Source organism: Neolamprologus brichardi, chromosome 4 (genome assembly GCF_056152115.1).
Source record: "Neolamprologus brichardi isolate AB-2024 chromosome 4, ASM5615211v1, whole genome shotgun sequence".
NCBI lineage: Eukaryota > Metazoa > Chordata > Actinopteri > Cichliformes > Cichlidae > Neolamprologus > Neolamprologus brichardi.
Genome location: NC_142107.1, coordinates 2,945,634 through 2,962,527, shown reverse-complemented (window position 1 = coordinate 2,962,527; position 16,894 = coordinate 2,945,634). Strand labels below are relative to the sequence as shown.

The 16,894-nt window shown below is 41.0% G+C and overlaps 3 protein-coding genes across 3 annotated transcripts; 1 reads left to right on the top strand and 2 right to left on the bottom strand.

The window, feature by feature from the left end:
* Nucleotides 1-52: 52 nt before the first annotated feature.
* wbp2nl (WBP2 N-terminal like) lies at nucleotides 53-4,193 on the top strand. The gene is made up of 8 exons (XM_006797929.3): nucleotides 53-193; nucleotides 697-805; nucleotides 936-1,074; nucleotides 1,250-1,342; nucleotides 1,543-1,743; nucleotides 2,196-2,312; nucleotides 2,772-2,848; nucleotides 2,944-4,193. Exons 1-8 carry the CDS (start codon nucleotides 135-137, stop codon nucleotides 2,998-3,000), a joined length of 852 nt encoding a protein of 283 aa, XP_006797992.2. The 5' UTR covers nucleotides 53-134; the 3' UTR covers nucleotides 3,001-4,193.
* Nucleotides 4,194-5,339: 1,146 nt separating this feature from the next.
* On the bottom strand, nucleotides 5,340-13,106 carry LOC102795202 (heme-binding protein 1-like). Its single transcript, XM_006797928.2, has 4 exons — nucleotides 12,739-13,106; nucleotides 9,773-9,911; nucleotides 8,018-8,198; nucleotides 5,340-7,927 (listed from the first exon to the last, which is right to left on the bottom strand). The coding sequence occupies exons 1-4, from the start codon at nucleotides 12,814-12,816 to the stop codon at nucleotides 7,753-7,755; spliced, it is 573 nt and encodes a 190-aa protein (XP_006797991.1). The 5' UTR covers nucleotides 12,817-13,106; the 3' UTR covers nucleotides 5,340-7,752.
* Nucleotides 13,107-14,996: 1,890 nt separating this feature from the next.
* Nucleotides 14,997-16,652, bottom strand: fmc1 (formation of mitochondrial complex V assembly factor 1). The gene is made up of 2 exons (XM_006797927.3): nucleotides 16,467-16,652; nucleotides 14,997-15,491 (listed from the first exon to the last, which is right to left on the bottom strand). Exons 1-2 carry the CDS (start codon nucleotides 16,635-16,637, stop codon nucleotides 15,288-15,290), a joined length of 375 nt encoding a protein of 124 aa, XP_006797990.1. The 5' UTR covers nucleotides 16,638-16,652; the 3' UTR covers nucleotides 14,997-15,287.
* Nucleotides 16,653-16,894: the final 242 nt, after the last annotated feature.

The window sequence follows — 16,894 nt, the reverse complement described above, 5'->3', positions numbered from 1 at the left end:
CATGGCAGGTCACGAGTTGTCAGACGGCGTGGTGACGTAAGGCTCGTGACGTTTCTGGGTGATTCCCGTCAGGCTGATAGACTGGCTTTAGCATTAAGCATAGGCAACAGGAGAGCGTAGGGCGGCTCGTAAACATGGCTTTGAATCGAAATCATACGCATAACGGCAACGTGTTGATAAACAACGGAGAGAGGTGAGGGTATTACCTAGTGTCAGGGTGTTTAATTGTATTAACTAGCTAACTGTCGCCTCTGTTTTCGGCTTGTTTACCTTTTACTTTCCAATGCGTAGTCAACTCAATGCTATCCAACTGCTAGCCTCCAGCTAGCTGGCCTAGGTAATGTTAGCATTAGCTGTTTTATTGTTTACTGTATCTTTCAGGGCGTTGTGTATGTTGTGTGTTCTTTTAACGACGAGACATTTAATGACCCTACTTTAAAATCGTTGCATAATGTGGTTTAAGCAAGATAGCTCTAAGGTGCGTTAGCGGACTATCCAAACAGGAAGTTTTGGCAGCATTTTTTGTCAGGATGTTGAAATCTTGTAAAACACAACTGTCTTCCCATTGCATGTTTTGTAATGCAATTATTTTCTAGCTGCTGCGAAATACAATTTCTACATGTTAGCATACTTTTTAGCTCCTTTATAGTTACTGTAAGCAGTGACCTAATTTTCATCTGCCTCATCTTTATCCAGTGTTTTAAGGGAGTGCAAGAATGTGGAGCTGTCATTCAGTGATGTCACCTGCAAGACAGATCTGCTGAAGGGGACCAAGAAGGGCACGGTGTACCTCACACCATACAGGGTACTACCCAAATTATCAATAAACAAAAACAGAAACAAAAGATTCCCGTGATGTTTACGGCTGCTTTTCATGTGCTCATGTATCCTTATGTAACTCATCTTTTTGCCTCATCTCTTGTTCACCGGCTCAGTTGGTGTTTGTATCCAGTAACACCAAGGACTGCCTGGGTTCAGCCATGTTCCCCTATTACCTGATGAAGGGCTGCAGCATTGAGCAGCCAGTCTTTGCAGCCAACTACATTAAAGGGACAGTGTCTGCTGAGCCCGGTGGTAGGAAGCCTTTTGCTTTTACACTTAGTCACTATCATTTGATTGTCTATCTCTAAAACGATCTCATATGAACCCATATTAGTGAAAACTGTGGTGTATTAGTTTCAGAACTTTACTTTGCTTAAAAAAGGTAGCTTTCTGTATTTGCTCTAAAGGGAATTGACTTTTTAATCAGGTGGCTGGGAGGGTCAGGCACATTTCAAGATGTCATTCCCCAGTGGAGGAGCCATAGAGTTGGGACAGCACCTCTTCAAACTGGCCACAAATGGTTCGTATTCCATTTTAATTCAGTACCTTTTCTTTATAACCAGGAAACACGTGTTAAGGTAGCTAAACCCTTTACCAAAGTAGCAGTCCTACTATATTAAAAACATGGTACAGTTGCAGTAAAAAAAACAAATACGATACAGATAATTCTGTGTCTTCTGGAGTCTTTGGAAAGTCACTTTTATTCTTTCTGTGCTCCAGCTTCTCGTGGCGCTCCGGTGCAGAATGGAGCTGCAGCCTACGGTTACCCTTCACCTGGTATGATGAATGGCTATGGCCCACCTCCACCTGCTCCTCAGGGCTATCCCTACCCACCACCTCCCCAGCAGAATGGCTTCTACCAGGGGCCTCCCCCTGCTGCTGGCAACATGCCCTACTCTTATCCACCACCTGCTGCTGCAGGTAACAGTCTCGCTGTCTGTAGGTCTATTTTTAAATGTCTGATTCAACTGAAGACCAGCGGCAACATAAGTAGGGATTTTTAAAATCTATCTTATAGTCAGTGCAGTTGTAACTCCAGGTTCTGCATTTTATTTTGTAGATTTCTTTCACTTTCTTTTTTCCTTTCTTCCTCATAATCAATAAAAGTGCTTATAGTTTGTAGCCTTGTTTCCTTGCATTTGTATGTAAGCGCACTTTTTTTTTTTGCCTCTTTGCACATAAGTTAAAAATGTGCACCCTCGAGGCGCAAATCATGCTGTCCCTCTTTCTCTGTCAGTGTCCTGTTTTTTTTTTTTCCTTTATCTTTTTTGCTGTGTAAATAATTGTACAAACAGGCTGCAACCCCCTGTGACCTTCAAACTGCATCTTTAAAAAAAAAAAAAAAAAAATTCTGTTGGCCATCTGTGTTCCAGGAATGTACCCATCTGGTTTTGACTACATGGCCCCTCCTCCCCCGTACCCTGGGCCACCACAAAATTGGGCTGCACCCTCTCAGAACTGGACAGCACCACCACCACAACCACCTCCAGGTCTGTTTCTCTCACTCTCCTTTTTTCACTCACTCCCTATATTTTTTCTTCCTCTGTGCCACTGCACTTGTCAGATCGGATCTGTCTGCCTCAACATGAATCACTTCAAAGCACGCCATTAAAAAAAGAAAAAAGGGGGGTGCTGATGTCTCCTCTACAGATAAAAATGTCAAGGAATAAAACAGCCTTCTCGCCCTCATGTTGTTGTTTTTCTAGCAACTTTGGGGATTTTCAGTTAAAAACAGCGTCACCTTCTGCGCACCAGTCTGTGCTTCATCACCTCGTGCCAATAGATTTTTCTAGGTTTGAGGATTAGAAGTTTTCAGTTGCGCTTCATCTGACTACTAAAGCTTTCTCCTGTGCATCTTTTCTCATTACAGTGTTAGGAACTGTTCTAGAGTATGTTCTGCGGTCATTACTCAGTCTTCATCTCCCTGTTTTTTGCCATTTTATGCACAGGTAACGCCAAGGCGGCCGAAGCAGCAGGCAGCGCATATTACAATCCCAGCAATCCACACAATGTCTACATGCCCATGGTAAGCTGCTTTGGATGTCTTTACCTCAGCAACATGTGACTTCTTCTTTAATGGCATTTTAATCATATTAAACCATCTTCTGGGTTTGCGTGCAGGAGCGACCTCCACCGTACGCACCTTCTTCAAACTTCCCTGAAAAGAAAAACAACTGAAACGTGGGCAACGTCACTTCCAAGACACTCCTCTCTCGCATCCTCTGTATCCTAAATAAATTCTAAAGTGAAGTTTTTCTTTTTTCTTTTTGTAGACTGCAATAAGGTAATGCAATTAATATAGGGGTTAAAAAGATGTCAATTAAAATTTCCCAATGAGAGATTGTTTTTAATTTTTTTGGGAAGGACTATAAATGGAACAGCTAATGACGTTTTAGTGTTTTCCATATTACATCAAGTCATTTAAATGGTGGACAACTCGTAAAGCAACAGTCGGGATTCATTTTTTTCTGTCTGATTCTTCAGCACCTACGCAGGGACTCGTGCAGTGTCCCAGCTGGAATGGGGGGGAAGGATTTGGAGAATGTATTTTTAAAGACAGATTTGTTACCAAAACTTTTTGTAGCAGTTTATTGATTGCAGTTCATGTAATTATTAATAATATCAGCTTCTACTAAGAACAGTTATGTATGATTGCAAGTGCATTGTGTTTCCCCATTATAGCTTTGTAGTTATTTCCCACATAAACAAAACAGAACTGTGTTCATTTATGTTCAGCGACACAATAACTGACTGATTCTCATACTATGGCTCGCACAGACACGCAGACTGGTGACCAGTATGATCCTGTACTCAGTCTAAGTAACTTCATTCATGGTATGACCTTAAACTCCCAGTGCTAATTGAGTATCTTTACAGGGTGGTTATCAAAAAGAGTTGCGTAATGTTCAGAAAGCTGTTCAGAAAGATTTCTTATGAAATGAGTCTGTGTATGTGCAATATTTCAGCCTTGCATAACGGCGTTACAGGTCACCTGCGGGGTTATCTGAATGACCTTGTGCTGTACTCTGAGCTTCTGTTCTGTTGCTGTATGCAGAGCCAAGCTGAAACCAGAGCTCTTCTCCTTCAGTAATTAACCTAGTGTGAGGTTACAGGTTACACTGATTTATTAAGGCTCACCAGTAATTTGCCTGCAGGTGAAGCTTCTGAGTGCAGACCGTTATCCCTGATTCTGCTCGGTGTGCATCATTTAGCACCCGTTTGAAGGTCTTTTTGCGCATAGTTGTGGTGGTTAGAGGGTTTTTTTTTTCCTTTTAGGTAGATTTAATCAAATGCCTGTATATTAACATCTCTTTTCTTATTCTTTTTGCTGAATTTGTCAAAAATCTAATAAATGTCAATTATTAAATTTCCCCCACGTTTTTGTCTTCAGTCATTTTTAAACCGTCAGTTATTTATGCCATGTTTATGTCATAGGTCTTAAATCAAATAGAGCCTCAGACAAACAAAAAGAAATTTTACAGAGTATCATTTTTTTATTTAACATACAGTTAAGCCAGAATGCAGAAGCAGTATGTAAAAACCTGCGTGTGAACACACCTTACTGCTTCCATTTAATAGCTATAGTGCCGCTAATCAACTGGATCTGATTAACTTATAATCAGCAAGTTTGCGTTTGATAAAAAACCAAACGCAGCATATTAGCAAAAACACCTCATAACAAACGTCAAACGTGGTGGTGGAGGTGCCATGGTTTGGGCTTGTTTTACGGCCACAGACCTGGGCACCTTACAGTCACTGAGTCGACCACCAACTCTAGTCTAAGGAGCTTGGAAAGCAAAGCGTCTGGACTTCTTTGAGTTGCTTGAAGACGTTTCACCTCTCATCCGAGAAGCTTCTTCAGGTCCTTTGTCCCTCTTTGGGGGGAAACTCCCACTGGGTTTAAATCTGGGACTCTCCACCATTGACCCTTAGAACTGAAGAAGCTTCTCGGATGAGAGGTGAAACGTCTTCAAGCAACTCGAAGAAGTCCAGATGCTTTGCTTTCCAAGCTCCTTAGACTACGATGACCTGGATGACTGAGAACCTTCACACACACACCAACTCTGTAAAGTATCCTAGAGTCAATTGTGACTCCGTCTGTCCGACAGCTAAAGCTCGGCCCAAACCAGGTCATTCAACAGAGTGATGATCCCAAGCACATCAGCAAATCTACAACAGAACAGCTGAAAAGAAAAGCAGTGGCCGAGTCAAGGCGAGCCTTTATTGAAATGCTGTGTTGGGACCTCAGTTGTGCATAAAGAAATGCCCACCAAGCAACATCGTGACGTGAGACTGATGAAGTCACACAGCACTGCTGGTCTTCTTAGGAAGTTGTTCACATACCCTTTGACTCTTACAAATAATGGAATGATGGACAATAAGAATAATCCACACTCTAATTAAATAATATATTTATTATATTATTAAACACTGTCAAATCTGAACAGTATGGTCAGTTTTATCACAGAATCACACTGTACACATAACACAGTTTAAATATCTTAATAAGTAATGATTGCATTATCATGCACTGCAATAAAACAACATATTTACTACACACAAATGCTTTCAGGACCAATGCATAATCACAGTTTAGATCGACACCAGTGGCTATGTATCTAGGTTTCACTCACAGAGACTGATTATAAACATTAATTCTACTTTATGGCTCAACTCCTGTTTTTTCCAGTTCCTTACTCAGGAAAAGGATGTGTGGTTTTTACTACCATGTACGTTAAATAATGCTATACATTTCTTTGTAGTCATCGCTAAGTTGTAAACTAGCATGAATGTGTGGAGCATGTGTACTCATGGAGACGGGAGCGCTACTGATATATACCTTCAAGGACAAACACGGAAATCCAAAAGGAAACGACGAGACTGATTTGTTTGGATTTAGATTCGATCATCCAGTCTTATGCCTATTAAAAAATCCCAGTAACTTTCCAATTCATTTAACAGTAATTTCTTTTAGATCTACACTCACTGCTACGCTTGACTACCAGCTTAGATTTCTTTTTGCATTCAACTGATTACACAAGGCGCTGGAAACGTTCCTCGGAGATTTTGGTCCATAATGACACGACAGCATCACACAGCTGCTGCAGATATGCTGGCCTGACATCCATGATGTGAATCTTTTGTTCTACCTCATTCCAAAGACTGTTGGATTGACATCTGATGATGGTGGAGGCCAATGGGGATGCACAATTCGTACTAAGGTTGCTCCCATGTGATTGGCTGATTAGATATTTGCACCAGCAATCTGTTGAACAGATCTGATAAAGTGGACAGCGAGTGTACCCTCCCCATCTTGGAGAAAATGTTTGGGGATCATTAGAAAATTTTTGTAAAGAAAAACACTTCGGTTTTATGTTTTCTGTTTATTTTCAATTAGAGGTGGGAATCACCATACATCCCACAATACGATATTATCACAATACTTAACGCACGATACGATATTATTGCAATTTTTAAAAATATTTTGCGATATTCAGATTCTGTACATAAAGGTAAACTTTATCAATATTCATTTTATCTAATATCAAAGCACTCAGTCTTTCTCTCATTTCAGTTTTATTGTTGACAAACTTGAACGGTTTGTATTACAGTCTAGTCCAACTTAACTGAATGCAACCATCTGGTACAATTATAGCTATTCTGAACTATGCAATTTATGAAAACTATGCAGCCCCTTCAGCAACTGAAGAATTTGAAAGTAAATTAAAACAAAATATAATTTTACATTAAATAAAAAAGTCTTAAACTTAATTAAAATAAAACATGTCTTAAATTAAAATAAGTAAACTGTCATGTTTATTGCTGCCAAAAAAAAAGTTAAACACATTTGGACAGTGAAGGAATGTCAGGATTCTTGCTCTGAAGTCAGAGCATGTTCCAGTCCACAAAAACTTTTTTTGTAACAAAATATTGATTTCTGCTGTCCCTGTATCGATACATTATTAGCAAACAAAATATCACGATACTACACAGTATCGATTTTTTCCCCCACCCCTATTTTCAATGTGCTTAATGATTTTTAATGCAATATCTGTGTAGAGACACAGAGGCCCATTTTCAGCAGCCATCACTTTAAAAGATAAATTCATCATCAGAACTCCTCTTTGATTAGAGATTTGATTAGTTTTGGATTCATCTGTTTAAAAAAAAAAAAATCACTTAATGAAACTGTTCAGCTGAGGACTTTGGAGGCATCTGTTTGTCAGACTGCAGGCACCGCGGGCCTCTTTCTCAGCTGTTTACCAGAGCCTTCCACTTCTCTTACTGCTCCAGTTAAAACCACATTGCTCTGTTCTGTTAAGGAAGTAGCACACACCTTTTTATGCAATCTCTGGTTTTGTTGGTTTCCTGCTTAAAGAACCTTTTTTAAAAGAAACAAGCACTCAAATGCTGTTGATTCTTGAATCAGCACTTGCAATCGAGCTGTGAAACAAAATGAGTTTTTCCTGATTATCACTTAAAAAACAAAAAGTGCTAATGCATGGTTGCTGAACACTGACCACCATAGGTCTAGATAGATGTTCCACTGAAAGTCATAAATAATGCACGATTTCATTAATCATTAATTGTCATATAGGACATTTTTGTTTGCCTGCATGGCGCCTTAGATGAATCCAAATCAACCCCAAACATCTGAGCAGCAGTGTGGATGCTGTTAGAACTCATGGAATTTATTTTATATTAAATTGCTGAACATACTTAGCAGAACTCCAAATAGTTGTTCTGAAGCGTTCAGTCACTTTAGGCCAGTTTCGCGACTTTTTAGAGAAAATGTCATAAAATGAGAAAAAATTACTACTCCACTGAATCCCAAGTTGTCCCTTTTTGTAAACACCCAAACTCAGTTTTAGGGTTACATGACTGTAAGTGAGGAAAATGAATACAGAATTTAGCACAAGATCTGACCGTCTATGGCTCCTCCTGTAGGAACCAAACCTCATTTCTGCGTCCGTAAGGCTTGAGCGGGTCGTAGCTACAGCAGAAGTACTGCTTGCGCTGAAAGGGGGCCGTCTCGCCCAGGGTACGTGTCAAACGCAGCGCCTCTGCTCTGTACTCGCTCTCCCCTGCGAAGCCTCCAAACTGCCTGCAAATTGAAAAAGATTTCACTTTCTGTATACACACATCAAATAGTAATAGTAATAATAGTAATAGAACCACTTTAAATGACACATACAGAGCGTAGACGGTCATGCCGGGCCTCTCTTCAATCCTGATGGCACTGTCGGTGGGAGTCGGGGCTTCTTGCTGGTAGCTGGTGGGAATGCGGATGGCCACCACCAAGCGGCGAGAGAAAACCCCATCGTTTCGCGGGTACACTGTCATTATGATGGGAGCTGCTGTACCCATGGCCTCACCTTATGATTTAAAGTGTGAGACGGAAAGGGAATTTCAAAAACAGGAGGAACATGGAAGAGACAGCAGAGAAGCACTCTCCCTGCAGCGGCATTACCCAAATCTAAAGGGCAGGAACTGTGCACTTTTTTGTGGACTATGTAACAAAATTATGCAAATGCAACACTGATAGCAATAACAGAGATGCTGCAAAGCAGCACATGTAAATCACACCTCCAACAGTGAAATAAATGCCTATTTCACACTGCACTTCTATTTACCTTTTATTTGCCTGCTTAACTACAGCAGGGAACCAGAGAACATCTGTATCTGTGAGTCAACTAAAGTCAACCCAGTTAAATTCTATGTAAAAATATTCTGTTTATTTAAGATAAGTTTGGCCCTAAAGTTTGAGCCATGTGTTGATTCCATTATGCTCATTTGTATTGCTTTAGGGTGCTTCAAAGTGCCAACTTTTTTCTTTTGCTGGATGCATCCAAAGATCCTGAATTGAAATCAACTGCAGAATTTAACAACAGCAATGATAGTGGCAGAAGTATAACTTCCTGTAAAACAAACATATTTTGAGGCAAAGCTGGCACACCTTTTAGATTTTACTTGTAATTCTATTCATTTCTATAGGCTAAGGCTGCTGGAGAACTTCCCATGATGCACTGAGATCTTCTTTTCACTTCTCATGCATTTACCACTACTGCATGTCATTAACTTCTTGTCTCTTCAAGCTTTACTTTTATCTCTTCTCTTTCCTCTCACCCCCAGCTGCTTCCCCTCCCTCACTCTGGTTCTGTTGGTGTTCTCTTCTTGTTTAATCAGGGTTTTTCCTTCCCACTGTTGCCAAATGCTTGTGTCTGATTTCTGTTGTTTTCTCAACTCTTTTTCAACTCTTTCATGGCATGCATTTTTAATTACTCTTTGCTATTTGGGCTGATTGGGACCTAATCAATGTAAAAACAAAGAATTACCTGATTTATTTTTTACTTGATTTTTGTTTCTGAGAAAAATGAGATCCACATATGAGGACATCTGTAATATGATGCCCTCGTAAGTGGATATCAGGCTCTTGTAGAGCAAAATTTAGTATTTTGGTCTAGACAACCCAAAAAGTGATGTCCACATATGTGGACGCCAGGTCCTAGGAGGTTAAGATTGTAAGGGTTTTACCTTGCAATGTTAGGCCCATTGAGGGGAGCTGAATTATACTATATAAATAAAATTTAGTTGGCTCAAACTTGCTTCTGGAGATCTTAAAACAGAAAAAAGTATGATTAATTATATTTTTAGAGAACTGAAAAAAAGCAGCTTTTTAAAATATTTTCATAAATTCCAGGATTGACCACCAACTCAACAAAAAATCATCATGGTCTGTCGCTTATGAAAACTACAACTTGGCAGCAGTTATTAGTCCAGTGAATTTGTGCTTCATGGCTGTTATTTATTGGCACTAAATATGTTTTGGAAGGTGACAGCAAAGCTGAAAGAAAGTATCTGAAGGTCTTGTTGGCTCAAACTTAATTTGGTATTCTCAGCGAACGTGGCACATGATCCACCTGAAGGATTTATTCTCCACTTGCTTTACCTTGTTCATTGCTTCCGCCAATATACATGAGCAGCTTCCTCATTAGCTCTCCTGTTACTTGGTCGAAGGTTCGCCCCTCAGAGGAAACAGCAGCAAACTTAGCAGCATCATACCGTCGCACCTCAAAGCTGACTCCATCCTAGGGGAAAAAAAGGAAATCGGAGGACGTCTTAAGGCATCGGCAGGCCAGTCACTGCTGCACGAATGCAGACCTCCTGTTCTGTACACACACACACACGCAAACACCACTGTTCTCATCCTGGGGATGGGAGCAGCAGAGGTCAAGCCCAGATATGATTCACCTCTGACACACTGATGCTGACAATCTGCTTCTAAGGACAGAAGCCCTGAACTAGCGAGATTTACGCACAGAGAGTTCAGTGTCTGTGTGTGTGTGAGACCAAAGTGGGCACATACAGATGAAACATATTTATACTGATTTGAGTTAATTTCTTCTTCTGCTCTGCAGAGCTCCTTCGGCTTACATAGAATAATGGGGAAGAGACGCACGGTCTTACATAACAGAGCACATGCGAAAAGAAAACACACACACACACACACACACTGCGCGCTCTCTTTCACGGCGTTGATATGATGCAACAGTTTTACATTAAATATGATTAAGTGGGGTTAATGTGGAGCACGGTCACTCAGCCATGCTGCGGAGCAGGAATTTGGATGGGTTTTGATGGAGTGATGCAGGTTTCAAAAGCAGCTTTTCACTCACTGACACGGTCACACTGCACATGCTTCTGCGTTTGTAAGATTAGGTTCGTGCACTGAAATTTAACTGCATTATATCGTTGTCATCCACTTCTTTTGAATAATATGCAGTGACTTCAACCTGCTGGCCTCTGTGAAATATGTCATTTAATTTTTTAGATAAGGTGTTTATCTCAACGTGATAACAGCAGCAAAGAAAAGCAACAATGGAAACAGGCTCGGGGCACAGTTTCCACTGCACAGTCTCAGTCCTATGTGGGCTTCTTGAGCATGTTTTCACTACCCTGGAGGGACATTCAAATCTAAAAATATCATGCAAATATCTTCATCTTTCAAATTGAATTAGTGATTCTTTGTCTACTATCAAATCCCCAGATGCTAAAAAACATTTCCTTTTGCTATACATTTGTAACCAACACCTTTTTATCCTCATAATCTCATTTAAAAACCCACAGAGGACCTGAAATCCTCTGGAGTGGCTTTATGAGGAGCCTATAGCCATATTTATTCCTCTACACATGCAAGATAACGCTGAGTTACTGTGAAACTTTAACTTGTGACGAGTACCCGGGCTCCTGCATAGTAATTACAGGGTTTTTTGCCCTGTATAGCTTGTCAGTGGGACCGCCATTAATGTTGCATATGGGTGACACACAAAGAAAGCAGAGCCTGACTTCAGTTAAGTAGTGCAATTAATTTGTCTGTCATGCATCTCTTTTTGTGTGCATGTGTGTGTTTACCGGCTGTCTGATGCCAGCTTATACAGTGATAATTATTCAGCGCCTGAACCGAGCACACTGAAGTTATTATCAGCGCTGACTGCTAAAGTGCCCGCCAGTTCATCTTATTTTGAAACAATACTCTATGTTCTGCTGTGTGTGTGCGCACGCTTGTCTGTATTCTGTGTCAGAATTAATTAAGCGTGTTGGGTGTCAGAGTCACACAGGTGCTCCACAGATCATGTGACAAGCTCTGATTTCAGCACCTGCTTTTTAAACATCAATCAAGTACAGAGATTTGATGAGCCTCCAGATTGTTTTCGAAGTGTAGTGATACACTGAACATTGGACAGTTAATACAAATGATCACTCACTAGCAAGAATCCTGTATTTCTGACAGGTCTCCATTAAAATAAGGTTGTAATTCAAGATTAAATGTTAGTGGAAGAGCTTCCAATCTTTAAAAACAACTGTTATGTGTGCACATACTGCTGGCTTCAACTGTCTGTTTTTGAGTTTCTGATTCTGACAACAGATGTAAAGTATGCTGTCAGAACAGATCTGACTCTGCTTGTGTCCATTTGGGCCATTTAATTCCCTGCCTGTCTGGTCAGTTTGGCTGGAAATCCTGTTTATCCGCCTGCCTTTGTCTTTCTCCCAAAAGTTAGCTGCTATTTAGAGATGAACACACAAAGATACTTTTAAAACATACACGTCAAGACCAATAGTAGATGACTGCATGCACATTTATAGCGGTGGGCACACAGAGCCTGAGAGAATAACCTTGAAACAGCCGCGAGGCCTTAGTTATTAACACATCAGTGAGTTTGCGGTTATTTTCCACGGTGTGGTTACAGTAAGCATAAGAAAAACAAACATTATGCATGGTGGAGCTGAGTCTTTGTTACTCTCCTCAGCAGGGATGGCTGGTGTATCAGAGCACCTACAATCCGTATCAGAGTTCATACAGGTCTGATCAGCATCCTCTTCCACCCCAGCGACAGTTACTGTGTCTCGTGGTTTTACACGCACACACGCGCGCGCGCGCATCCAGAGTGCCATAATGGAAAGAAACAGTGACCCACACCGAACATGAACCCTCAGTCTTTCCGATTTTAGTCCCCTGTGAATGTTCTTGTTTAAAGATTATGCGTCACCATCTTCAATTATTTCTGCCTTGTTGGTTGGAGGAGAACCTGGGGCTGGTTTACACTTTACCCCCCACGCTGTGGATCAGCATGCATCCTCATGTCACTGTCAGGCTGTTTGGCCTGCAGCAGCAGGCTAATCACCGTGGTAATTTTAAACGAAAGTCTAATAACACGACCTGCACAGAATTAAGTAAAAGGTGAAACATTCATGGAACCAGAGGGGGGAAACTCGCACTTTTATAATCGGACAGAATCGCTGTGCGTAATCGTAACTGCACACGCGCGTAAAGCCAAGGATAAAGACTCAGAAGAAGAAAATCGCAGGAGCAAAGCACGTGAGAACGAGAAAGCTTTGAGCACACACACTGCTTACCTTCGTCTCGCTGCTGAGCAGCTTATATTCCGTCTCCTCGGTGTTTCCGAAGAGGGAATTCTTAAACATGCCAAACATGTCGCTTCGGCCAAGTCACCTCTCCTCTCTCCGCTCCTTTAGTTCTGTTTCTCCTCCCTCTCGCCTTTCTGTTTGTTGCAAACAGCTTGCTCTCTAGTATGGCAGTTTTTTTTAAATGTCGTCCCCCAACTCCTGGAAAAATCTTGAACTGCAAGAGGTAACTCACAGCAATATCCAGATGCTCCTCTCCTCCAGCGACGAGCGCGCACTACGCTCCAGTGAGCACAGACTCACAAATGACTCTTTCTTTCTTTATTTTTTCGGAGGCAGAAGTTGGAGATGCTTCCTCCTTTTCCAAACCAAGGAATGATAAAAAAAAAAAATCATCCTCCGCTCTGAGTAGTTGACTGTCCCCGCCCTCTTCTCTCTCTCTCACAGGTTTTCCTCTTACAAGCTTGACGCTCACTTGTATCACCGCCAGTTTTCCTTTACCATCGTTAACTTCATTTAATTGGAGAATCAATTTATCAACATGTCACCAATTTTCTACCACTTATTACTCCACGAACTACCAGTTTGCCCCCGCATACATACAATCGTGCATTTAATTGCATAACCGTGAGATGCTGCATTATTATTAACGCCACCTCCTCAAACTCTCACCACGGAAAAGCAGAATGACCTGCAGTGCCAGGGTCTCCCTCATTCTGTCTGTTCCAGGACGCCTGAAACTGTGGGGTGCTTTCTGTGCAGTATAATTTTTGACACAAGCCTTTGGTTTGTCAGTACGCATTGGACCTTGATTGCTGGGCTGTGCGCGTGGGTTAGTTCAGGGCAGCACATGAGTGCACGTCTTATTCCGTGTGTCAACTGTGAGTTTGAGCTTTGCTTTAGGGTTTGTCTATTTAAATTCAGACTGAAGGCAATGTTAGTCACGACTGGAGAGTAAGGGAAACAGGAAGGATAGGATTTATGAAAAAGTGGAATGGATAAAACTAGCCAGAAAAACGATGTACTGTATGAGGGAACTGTTGACAGAGGGGCAAAGATCCGAGGTCACCCGGTTTGTGGACCTAAATTAATGGGAGTCCATGGGATGTCTTGTGTAGGCCTATTTAACTCATTATTCTCTTTCTGACAGTTTCAAAGAGCTCTTAATTTAACCTGAAGGTCAACCTGCTTCCCACGTTTTTATTCTGGGACTCCAAACAGTAGCTTAGTATGATGCACAGTTCATATCATTATCTTATACTAGGCCTCGGTCAATGCCCTCAGTAAAAAACATTTGGCTCATAGATATTACTGACTTTAATATTAGAACATCGAGTACCTTGAAGTTTAGTTTTTGTGTAATGTGGCATACGCCAGCTTTGTCATTCAGTAAGCCTGGAGAACTATTTCTGAGAACTACTTAAAAATGACAAGAAAACTGCAAGAGTGTTCATGCTGTCTTGAAGAATAAAGGTCATACCAGATATTTTTGTTGTATATACTGTATTTCTGTGTGTTTGCACTTGCTTCAATAAATTACTTCTATTTCCCTAGAAAAATAAAGGGTGACTAAAGACTTTTGCACTGTTGCATGCACTCCCACCACCTTTTATTGAAATGAGGGCTCAGCCATCTTCACCATGCCTACATGCACTGATATGCTGCCATGTGACAGCCTGATTAGATATTTGCATTAACATCCAGTTCAACAAGTGTACCTAATGAAGTGTCCATTAGTGCCCATATGAGAAAAAATAAGGAATAGCGTTATAGGGGCACTTTCATTGGCTATAAGGCAGTGATTAGGAGTTTTGAGCCTCTTAAAGATTTTTTTTAAATCCACAACATTCAGGATTTACTGCACACCTTGAAACCACCTAAGGCTGAGCCATTGTTTCAAAAACAGGGGGGAGGTTAGTTACTGGTTAAAAAAGTACACAATATGCACTCAGATTAAAACTAAAAAAACTACACATTTATGTTACTTGTAAAATAACACACAGTGAGTAAAATACATCTTAGCAAAGTCTGTCCACTGTAAGCTTCATCAGCGTGCCATATTTTACAGTGTGTGCTAAATATCCTAGCTGATCAGCTTCTTAAGTACATGAAATCAAAATAAAGGACTTATTTAACTAACAGTTTAAATACCACAACGTCACTGATGATGTTTTATATTGTATAAACATCCTTCCAGAAAAGGTGTCAAAATGATTCCTGTTTTAATAGAAATAACTCAAAAATAAAAATTTACTTACATTTATTTTTAATCATTGCATTTAAACACCCACAGAGCTGTGGATTAGTAGTGGGGGGAAGGGGGGGTATATTAATCAGAGATTTTAACCGCAGCTTACATTTTCACAGTACACTGATTTTTTTCCACCTTTTGAACACAGGTAAAATAATCTCTCAGACAGCTCACATAACATAACATAACTCCCAACCTGTCAAAGAGTTTGATTTACATGAGCTCGACTGTCCAGATGAGTCAAACACACACGACTCTTAAGATTTTAAAGACTGTTTGTCCAGTGTCCTCACTTTTCCCAGCCTTTGCCTCCTGGCTGGGAGGGCAACCTGAGCCCCACGAGACTAGCCACCTCTTCTGGGCTGCGCTCTCCCTTGCCATGGTAAAGATTGTGCAGGACCAAGTGGTTTCTAGTGGAAGCTAGTAAACACAGGTATGTGTGTGAGGCATGGTGCGCTTCCTGCTTGGCACGGCAGTACCTTTCTCCAGTCACCTGTGAAAGGTTGAATATAAAAGAAACAAATGGATGATAAACAATAACATAATAAGAGTCTGAGACAGAAACTGTTCGTCTAGTGTTGTTTACAAAAAAAAGTCACCATAAAGAAAATACAGATGGATAAAGTAGAAGGTACCCTGGAATCAGCATAGAAAATAGCCGCTTGATGATAAACAGGTATGCTTTCATCAGTCTCTGTGTGTGTCCCACCCCCTTTCAGGATTTCTAACAGCTGCATGGACAATATGCATTTAGTTTAGTCCCCACAGACCAGCAGCTATACATTATAAAGCCTTGGGATGCCTTTAAAGGACGATAAATGCGAAACGACATACAAGCGTTCCTCCCAGCTGTTTTGCTTCAGTGACTGCAGCTTCAACCCCCATGTTAAGCCACACTCACCCAAGCATTAATAATACACAGTGTATGTCTGTACGGCTAAAAATAGATAGAGAATCGCTTAGATGGAGATAACGTCGTCTGGACTGACTGCTTTAATGAAGCGAGTAGTTTCAGCAGTTTTGGTTCCAATTAACTTAAATGCAAAAGTATATGAATATCAGTAGATATACATTTGGTTTAAAAAGTCCCCACGAATATATTTAACTTGGAGTTTTCCATGGAGTGAAAAACACTAACAATTTGAATCAACGACGATTTTGATGATTTTAAACGCGACACTTTAGGCTAATTAGCTGCTAGCTAACGTTTGCGTGCCCTTCTGCTTCAGTGACCTTGCTTACAGCTTTTAAGCACGTGTCAAGTAGACAACAACCACTTTTCAGTGTCATGTTAGGCAACTGTCAGCACTGCTGTAAACCGCTTAAATATGTTCTCTCAACGCCAATAAAACGAAACGTTTCCATTCAATAGTTATCGGGCTAGCCAACGACTGCCATGCGAGCCCAGTGCAGCAGTAGTTAGCAACTGAGCTAACATAAGGCTTTGCGCACTTACTGGTATGCTTACCTTATTCTTGCGAAACTGGTCCATAACATAGTTGTAAGCTAGTGACTTTTTGTAACTCGGTCCCTGAATTGCACGCAGTTCTTTCAGAATTCCGCGACACACTCGCAGCGGCGATGACAGCGCTGCCATCTTTGACCTGTGTTGTGATTGTAGCGGAGTGGAGCCAGGCATGCTAAATCACACACCGCACAGTCGATCTGTTACATATCGACCACAAGGCGGCGATATAGTTACACCGGTCCTCCTAAGTTGACTGCGTGATCGTTTCTTTCTTGCCACTGGTTGTTACCCTGCAACAGTTTAAGGTAACTTGGACTGAATTTAAAACACGCACGTTGGTAATGTCGCCTTGCTATGAGAAAATACATATGTAGGTATGCAGAGACGAGCCGGGCACTGCTCGGTGTTTTCTTTATGAACCTTGGAGG

What these genes read in the sequence shown, in the direction of transcription:
- wbp2nl (XM_006797929.3), top strand. Translation starts at nt 135, where the DNA reads ATGGCTTTGAATCGAAATCATACGCATAACGGCAACGTGTTGATAAAC. An exon ending in AGTGTCTGCTGAGCCCGGTG is followed by an intron (nt 1,075 to 1,249) that starts GTAGGAAGCCTT and finishes CTTTTTAATCAG; the next exon opens with GTGGCTGGGAGGGTCAGGCA. An exon ending in ACAATGTCTACATGCCCATG is followed by an intron (nt 2,849 to 2,943) that starts GTAAGCTGCTTT and finishes GTTTGCGTGCAG; the next exon opens with GAGCGACCTCCACCGTACGC.
- LOC102795202 (XM_006797928.2), bottom strand. Translation starts at nt 12,816, where the DNA reads ATGTTTGGCATGTTTAAGAATTCCCTCTTCGGAAACACCGAGGAGACG. An exon ending in TGCTCAGCAGCGAGACGAAG is followed by an intron (nt 9,912 to 12,738) that starts GTAAGCAGTGTG and finishes TTTTTCCCCTAG; the next exon opens with GATGGAGTCAGCTTTGAGGT. An exon ending in TGGCGGAAGCAATGAACAAG is followed by an intron (nt 8,199 to 9,772) that starts GTAAAGCAAGTG and finishes TTAAATCATAAG; the next exon opens with GTGAGGCCATGGGTACAGCA.
- fmc1 (XM_006797927.3), bottom strand. Translation starts at nt 16,637, where the DNA reads ATGCCTGGCTCCACTCCGCTACAATCACAACACAGGTCAAAGATGGCA. An exon ending in ACCAGTTTCGCAAGAATAAG is followed by an intron (nt 15,492 to 16,466) that starts GTAAGCATACCA and finishes AACCTTTCACAG; the next exon opens with GTGACTGGAGAAAGGTACTG.